Source organism: Hevea brasiliensis, chromosome 14 (genome assembly GCF_030052815.1).
Source record: "Hevea brasiliensis isolate MT/VB/25A 57/8 chromosome 14, ASM3005281v1, whole genome shotgun sequence".
Classification (NCBI taxonomy): Eukaryota; Viridiplantae; Streptophyta; class Magnoliopsida; order Malpighiales; family Euphorbiaceae; genus Hevea; species Hevea brasiliensis.
The window spans coordinates 25703981-25712342 of record NC_079506.1 but is presented as its reverse complement, the minus strand read 5'-3'; the positions used below and the strand labels follow the sequence as shown (position 1 = coordinate 25712342).

The 8362-nt window shown below is 36.4% G+C and overlaps 1 protein-coding gene and 1 non-coding gene across 2 annotated transcripts; one reads left to right on the top strand and one right to left on the bottom strand.

Annotated features, from left to right (window-relative positions):
- Positions 1-1880: 1880 nt before the first annotated feature.
- LOC131173699 (small nucleolar RNA R71) lies at positions 1881-1988 on the top strand. The gene has a single exon (XR_009144012.1). It is a non-coding gene; the product is annotated as a small nucleolar RNA R71 (small nucleolar RNA).
- Positions 1989-5427: 3439 nt separating this feature from the next.
- Positions 5428-8082, bottom strand: LOC131172918 (uncharacterized). The gene is made up of 4 exons (XM_058134466.1): positions 7895-8082; positions 7048-7708; positions 6652-6861; positions 5428-6315 (listed from the first exon to the last, which is right to left on the bottom strand). The coding sequence occupies exons 1-4, from the start codon at positions 8080-8082 to the stop codon at positions 5428-5430; spliced, it is 1947 nt and encodes a 648-aa protein (XP_057990449.1).
- Positions 8083-8362: the final 280 nt, after the last annotated feature.

Genomic DNA, 8362 nt, shown 5'->3' with positions numbered 1-8362 from the left:
CTCAACTTTTTCCTTTTATGTAGGCTTTAAAACTGAAGCTGAGATAAATGGTGGATTGCTCTCCAAGTGTTGAGCAAATGCAGCCACATGAAGATTATCATGATCTATGTTTCCTCCATGAACTAAGCAATTTTCAAGTGGATCTATCGGATATCTCTTTCTGAAATGCTCCTTAACAAGCTCATCAATGATATCAATTCTCAAACAAGAATCAGCTTTGGAATGATGTTTCTTTATCATGTTATTAATGTTGAACACTAGTTGATCATCCCTAACTTTAAGAGTTAATTTCTCACCTTTGACATCAATTAATGCTCCTGCTGTAGCTAAGAAGGGCCTCCCTAGAATATTTGGAATATTAGCATCTTCTTCCATGTCCAAGATAACAAAATCAACTGGTATGTAGAACTTTCCAACCTTCAAAGGCACATTTTCTAAAATCTCTTCCAGATATTTAATTGATCAGTTAGCTAGCTAAAGACAAATGTGGGTTGGTTTAAGATCTCCCATGTTGAGCTTTTCATAAATAGAGAGGGGCATAAGGCTAACACTAGCCCCTAAATCACATAGAGCTTTTGTAGAACATGATTCCCCAATGTGGCATGGAATTGAAAAACTTCCTGAATCTTTAAGCTTAGGAGGGAGCTTCCTTTGAAGTATGGCACTAAACTCTTTTATCAAAGCTATAGTCTCATGATCTTCAAGTATTCTCTTATTTGCGAGTATTTCCTTCAAAAATTTTACATAAGAGGGTATTTTTGAAAGAGCATAAATGAAAAGCACATTTATGTATAGTTTCTTTAAGACCTCTAAAAACTTCCCAAATTGCTTGTCAAGTTTGGCTTTTTGAAATCTTTGTGGAAAAGGAAGTTGTGGTTTGTAAGGCTCTAGAGGTATATACTTCTCTTCTTTCTCTTTAACTTCCTCATTTCTCTTCCTTGAACTTTCTTTTTATTCACTATCTTGTTTTCCATCTCCCTCAATATCTTTATCTTTTTCTCTCTTTTCATTCTTCCCATTTGTTTACTACCTTCCCACTCCTTAATGTAATGGCTTGACATTGTTCTCTTGGGTTTTCTGGCTGACTTGGAAGCTTTCCCATAGACTTGGTACCTGAAAAGGATGCTTGCTGTGCAATCTGGTTTTTTAACATTCTGTCATGTGTCTACAGCTGCTCTAATCTCACTTTCATTTCTCTCATATCTTCATCTTGCTTAGTTTGATTGGTAAGAATTTATTGTAACAAAGCTTCTGTGGTAGAACCTTGCTTTTGCTGTTTGGGTGGAGGTGCAAGATGTGTATTCCTTTGCTGAAAATTAGTTAATGGTTGCATATTCTGTTGATAGGGATTTCCTTGCTGCTGTGGTTGAAAATTCTGATTTGGTGCTTGATTTTGCTGATTTTCCCATGAAAAATTGGGATGATTCCTCTAAGTTAAATTGTATGTTTGAGAATAGGGATTGCCCATCTGCTTGTTTCTATAATTCCCCACATAGGTAGCTTGTTCACTGAAATTTGCTCCACAACTGGTATTTCCTTCTGCATAAGTAACTTGTTGAGAATTTCTCAAGGATAATGAAGTAACCAGCATACTTAAATCTTCCATTTTCTTTGCCAAGACATTTGTAAGTGCATCAAATTTGGCATTGATCATATTGAATGGATCAATATCATACATCCCAGTAGCTTGTCTCTTTTATGTTGGAGCTAGCACTCTTAGACTAATCTAAAGATGAGTGTTCTTTACAATTTTCTCTAATAACTCATAAGCTTTATCTTCATGCTTCAAAATGAACTCTCCTCTAGTTTGAGCATCAATGATTCCTCTGATAGCATAAGTGACATTTGTATAAAAATTCTAATTTATCATCCATTTAGGAATGGTATGATGTAGACATTGTCTCTCCAACTCTTTCCATCTCATCCATGATTCATAGAGAGTTTCATCTTCTCTTAGTCTAAAAGTTATCATTTGATTCCTTAATTCTTGTGTTTTTCCAAATGGAAAGTATTATGCAAGAAATGCATCAGTGAACTACTCCCAATTTGTAATTGAATTGTGCGATAGAGAATCAAGCCAATCCAGCGCCCTATCCTTCAAAGAGAATGTAAATAACTTCAACCTTACTGCATCATCAGATACTCTAGGTTGCTTTTGCATATCACAAATCATAGCAAACTTCTTAAGATGAGTATGAGGATTTTCTGAAGGATGACCTCCAAATTGAGAATTCTAAATCATCTGTAGTACCCCAAAATCCATCTTGTGGCTGTTTGCATCAATCCTTGGTCTTGCAATGCTCTCTCTCAAGTCATCAAAACAGGGAATGCATAATCCATCATACTTCCCCTAGGCACATTAGCATTGATAACTTCTTCCCCACGAGCTTCATTCTCATTGTTTCGATTATTTTCGCCATTACCACCACCAATTCTAACTCTTTCTTCAACCATTTATGGTTCAATTTCAGCTGCTCTCAAAGCTTCTTTTCTTCTTCTAGTTTCTTTCTTATTGGCTTTACAAAACTTCTCAATTTTAGGATTAAATAATAGAGATGTGTCACTTGTGGTTTTGGCTCTTCTCATAAAAGATAAAAAAGATACTTAAAAAGAACAAACAAACCCAAAATAAAAAGATAATGAAGATAAAAGCTATAAACAACTAAAATAATCAAGAATTTAATCTTAAACAAACAATTCCCTGACAATGGCACCAAAAACTTGATGTGGTCCAACCGCAAGTGCATGGGTCGCACAAGTAGTATAGATAAGATATCGTTTCCTCAAAAAGTTGTGTTAATGATTGAATTTTCGATATAGAAATAAACTAGTTTTAACTAAATCTAAACTAAAAAGTAATTAAATGAAGAGATTAGGAACTAAAGGGTATATTTGCAAATTCAACTAAGAAATGATCTATATGGAAAATTTTAACTAAAATTATAGGAAATAGATTCAACAAATGAAATAGGGCGAAAATTAAAGTAATGATCAATAAAAATTAACAATTAACAATGATAAAAGGGGTAATTCAGGAGTTTTGGGTTTCATGTTCAAGCTATTTTGAGATTTTAAATTGATTATCCAATCACATGGAAATCAAGGGTTTTAAGGAGATTAATTCTTAAATCCTTTGAATACTCTTTCGAGTGAGACAAAGAGTGCCTTAATTAACTTAATCCTACTTTTGTGGGGTTAAAATTAATTAAGACCCATTAGGTTCCTTAATCAATCTATTAATCTTCTTAATCCTTAGTTTATTTCTAGATCTAAGTTAATTAAGTCTAATTTTTTTATTATCTATCACTGGGATTTCTCCTTTGGGTGCTTCAACCAAGGATTAAGAATAATACTTAATGGGATTCTACACTAAGCATGTTATTAGGCACACAAGAAATTGATAAAACCTCACAATACTCATAAAATCTGGATAAATCAACTCGAATCCTCAAAATTAAAGTTGCAGTTAAGTCAATTAGTTGTTTCAAGTTACAGTAATCCGTGTTCTCAAATCTCAGTTTATGATAAGTGATCTTAGAGAGTATTCAAGAAAACATTCATACCCAATCAATAAAATATGTGTCCTCAAAGAAACAATAATAAAAATCAAATAAACCCAGTTAATAATAAATAAAATCAATCATAGGTTGTACAAATTTTCAACAACTTTCTTAGAATTAATAACAAATTTTCTCATGCATACATAATACAAGCAAAATTGTAAACGAACTAAGGAATTTTGGAATAAGAATTTTGATCTTTATTGCCCCAGAAATCAAAGATATATATAAAAAAATTACAGCTAACAAATAGGTTCGTAATCAAACTAAACTACCAAAATTGTATTAGAATCATACAACAAAAGGTAAGAACAGATATGCACACAAAAATTCCTAAACAAATGCCCTAAATAAATCCAAAATAAGTGGCAGCTAATAGCTGCCTTTCCAATACCCCCCCTTAAGTTGGAGCATGGAGATCTCGAATGCCCAACTTGCGAAGAAGAAAGTTAAATTGATCCTTTCCCAACGCCTTTGTGAAGATATCTGCAGGTTGCATTGAACTACGTACGTAATCTATTCGAATATTACCATTCAATATCTCATCACAGATAAAATGACAGTCCACTTCAATATGCTTGGTACGTTCATGATAGACAGGATTAGTAGCTATATGCAGAGCTACCTGACTATCACAATACAAATTCATAGGTTCAGTATTTGCCACACCAAGAGAATTCAATAATCCTTTCAACCATTTAAGTTCACAAGTTATAGTACTCATAAACCGATATTCAACTTCAGCGGATGAGTGAGACACTGTTTGTTGCTTTTTAGTCTTCCATGAGATAGGGGATTCACCCAAAAGAACAAAATAACCGGTCAAAGACCGTCTCGTCAAAGGACAGCTAGCCCAATCAGAATCACAATAAGTAGACAATTTGAGATCACAATTGGCATGCAGTAGTATACCCTGACCTGGATTTCCTTTCAAATAATGCACAACTCTAACAGCTGCCTCCCAATGAGCTTTCTTCGGTTGTTGCATGAACTGAGCAAGAATATGCACACAATAAGACAACTCGGGCCAAGTTATTGTTAGATAAATAAGCCGTCCCACCAGACACCTATACTAAGCAGGGTCATCCACATCATCACTCTCCGTAAGGGCCAGCTTGTGATTTTGTTCAATAGGAGTTTTAGCCAGCTTGCAACCCAGTAATCCAACTTCTGAAATTACATCCAACGCATACTTACGTTGACACAAGAAAATACCATTCGAGTTTCTGGCTACTTCAATCTTTAAGAAAAATTTCAGCTTCCCCAAGTCTTTCATATGAAAGCAATGACTCAAATAGTTCTTGAATTTTTGTACAGCGGAAACATCATTTCTGGAGATAATAAGGTCATCCACATAAATAAGCACATTCAATTGAGCAGTCCCAGCTTGAAAAGTGAACAAAAAGTAATTTGAATATGATTGCTAAAATCCATAAGCTTTCAGAGATGCAGCCAATTTTGCAAACCAACATCTAGGTGCTTACCGCAAACTGTATAGAGATTTCTGGAGTTTACAAACCTTCCCTGGTGATTGAGAAGCAAATCCAGGTGGCATCTTCATGTAAACCTCTTCCTCCATATCACCATGTAAGAAAGTATTTTGGACATCCATCTGATGGAGTTCCCAATTCTTTGCAAAGAAGAACGGCCGTAAAGGTGCGACAAGAACCATTTTTGTCAGAGGAGCAAAAGTCTCCTGATAATCTATGCCTTCAACTTGATTATTTCCCAATATCACTAACCGCGCCTTGTATCGTTCAACACTTCCATCAGAATTGTATTTAATTTTGTATACCCACTTGCTTCCTATTACTTTCTTCCCAAATGGCAGATTTTCAACTGCCCATGTACCATTATCCTCCAAAGCCTATGTTTCTTTTCTCATAGTCGCTCTCCACCGTTCATCCTTAACTGCTTCTGCATAAGAGCTTGGTTCATGTCCTGTAGTAATGGCTGCCAAAAAACATCGGTGTTGTGTAGAGAATTTATCATAACCCACATAATGTGCTATAGAGTAAGGCGTACCTGAGGAATCAGATTGGGAAGGTGAGCATACCGAGGGCCTTGTTTTGATAGCGTTTGTCACATAATCCTTCAAACGAACACTAGGTTGCTTGGCCCTTTGTTCCCTACCTAGTTGCTCTTCAATAACTTCACCTCTATCCACTCCCTCACTGTTTTCATGGATCAATTCTTCCATTTCAGGATTCACCTCACTTTCTCTACCCACACTTTCATCGTGCTCCTTTCCCAAGTTGTTCTCTAAACCATCAACTTCATCACCCAACTCCTCAACTCCATTTTTAATGAGTTCATCACCCATTGTTTTCTCATTTGCATATGGAAATTCTGTTTCAGCGAATACCATGTCTCTTGATACAAAGTATTCTTTAGTTTCCAAATCATACAATCTCCATCCCTTCTTTTCAAATGGATACCCAACAAAAACACACCTACGACTTCTATTACCAAATTTATCTTTATCCCAATTCAGATTATGCACATAGCACAAACAATCGAAAACCCGAATGTGTTTGTAAGAAGGTACTTTCCCAAAGAGCATCTCATATGGGGTTTTACCATTTAATAACATAGATGGAGTCCTATTAATCAAATACTCGGCTGCAAGTACACATTCTCCCCAAAATTCTATGGGTAAATTTGCTTGGAAACGCAAAGCTCTTGCCACATTAAGAATATAGCGGTATTTTCTTTCCACTCGGCCATTTTGTTGAGGTGTTCCTACACAGGAAGTCTGATGCAACATCCCTTATTCATCAAAATATTCTTTCAAGCACATAAATTCACTTCCGTTATCACTTCTGACAATTTTCACATTTTTTTCAAATTGGCGTTTAACCATCACAACAAATTTCTTAAGAACACAAGTTACTTCTGGTTTTCCATTCAGCAAATATATCCAAATAGCACGAGAGTAATCATCAACAATTATTAAGAAGTAAATTGCTCCACAAGAAGTTAGGACTCTATAAGGTCCCCACAAATCACAATGTATCAATTCAAAACAACCATCAGCTTTATTGTCACTAGAAAAGAAAATCTCTCTTGTTTGCTTTGCTCTAAAACAAACTTCACAAGTTTTATTAGTTTTCCTACCAATGCTACCAGCTTCTGGAATTAACTCTACCACCTTATAAGAAGGATGACCCATTCTCTTATGCCAAAGCTCAAAAGACCCCACATCAGTTACCTTGTAAGCATGTACCGATGTCACTCCCTTGAGAAAGTACAGCCCCTCGCTTTGCTCACCTGCTCCAATCAGGTTCCTCGAATTTAGGTACTGTATAGCTCAAATTTTGTTAGTGAGTTGAATAACCAAATTTGAATCATTAAGTAGTTATGATACAGAGATCAGATTGCAATTCAAATTTGGCACATAAAGGACTCGTTGCAATTTCAAGTCTCCTCCAAGCAACACAGTTCCTTCTTTCACCGCCAAGGTCTTTTCTCCATTAGGTAACCTGACTGAGCATGGCACAATATCACGCAATTCACTCAAAAATGCCAACATTCCTGTCATATGATGGGAAGCTCCTGTGTCAATAATCCAAGGAAATATTCTCTGCGTACCTATCAGCCTCTCATTGCCACCATTCTGACAAGAATTCAACATGCCCAGCAAAGCAGCCCACTGCTCTTCATTTAATCCACTAAGACCCTTTCGATCTGAATCTGTCACAATTCCACGCCCACCATCAACTCCAGTTGCTTGTGTGGCATTGGCATGAGCAACTCCTCCCTTACTACGTCCTGCTCCATTGCCACGCTTTTGACTATTACCCCACCATTCTGGATAACCTATCAGCTGGAAACAACTTTCAACATCATGTCCCTCTCGGTTGCAATTAGAACAAATTGAGGATTTGTCTTTATCCCCCCCTGAATTTCGACTACCTGCTCGAATTGCAAAACTCATAGGATTGCCTCTTTCTTCCTTGGTTTGTGTCATAGTTTGCACCCGCTCTTGCTGAACAACCATAGCATAGGCACGATTCAAATTGGGCAAGGGTTCAATGCTCAAAATATTAGAGCGCACTGTTCCGTATCCTTCTTCATCCAAGCCCATCAAAAACTGATGAACTCTCTCTTCTTCACGCTTTCTTTCCAATTCAACGGTAAGATTGCATCTGCAGCCTGCACAGATACACATTGGTATCTTATCATAGTTGTTTATTTCATCCCATAACGTGTTGAGTCTTCCAAAATAGGACACAATCGGTTGACCTTCCTATCTATAATTCGCCAGATCCGATCTTAGTTGCTGCATTTGTGGACCATTCCCAATCGAGAACCTCTATTTAATATCCTCCCACAGATCCTTTATGTTCTCCATGTGAGAGATGGTCGAGCAAAGCGTCGGTTCAATGGTGTTAAACACCCAAGAAACCAGCATAGAGTTAACCGTCCACCAATCTTTGAGTTCTAGTGAGTCATCTGCTGGTTGCTTGATAGATCCATCAATAAAATCATATTTCTTTTTGGCCCACAATGTAGTCCGCATAGCTCACGCCCATTCTTTGTAATTCTCGCCCTTCAACTGAACTTGGGTAATCAAGTTACCTGGGTTGTTATTCGAATTCAGTGTGTAAGAACTAGAAGTTTTCTTCCCTAATCCAGAACTCTCATTTTTCTTTTCATCAGCCATGGCTCTGATACCATGTAAAAGAACTAAGGAATTTTGGAATAAGAATTCTGATCTTTATTGCCCCAGAAATCAAAGATATATATAAAAAAATTACAGCTAACAAATAGGTTTCTAATTAAGCTAAACTACCAAAATT

What these genes read in the sequence shown, in the direction of transcription:
- LOC131172918 (XM_058134466.1), bottom strand. Translation starts at nt 8,082, where the DNA reads ATGCGGACTACATTGTGGGCCAAAAAGAAATATGATTTTATTGATGGA. An exon ending in ATGGAGAACATAAAGGATCT is followed by an intron (nt 7,709 to 7,894) that starts GTGGGAGGATAT and finishes TGCAGGCTGCAG; the next exon opens with ATGCAATCTTACCGTTGAAT. An exon ending in GTGATATTGTGCCATGCTCA is followed by an intron (nt 6,862 to 7,047) that starts GTCAGGTTACCT and finishes TGAGCTATACAG; the next exon opens with TACCTAAATTCGAGGAACCT.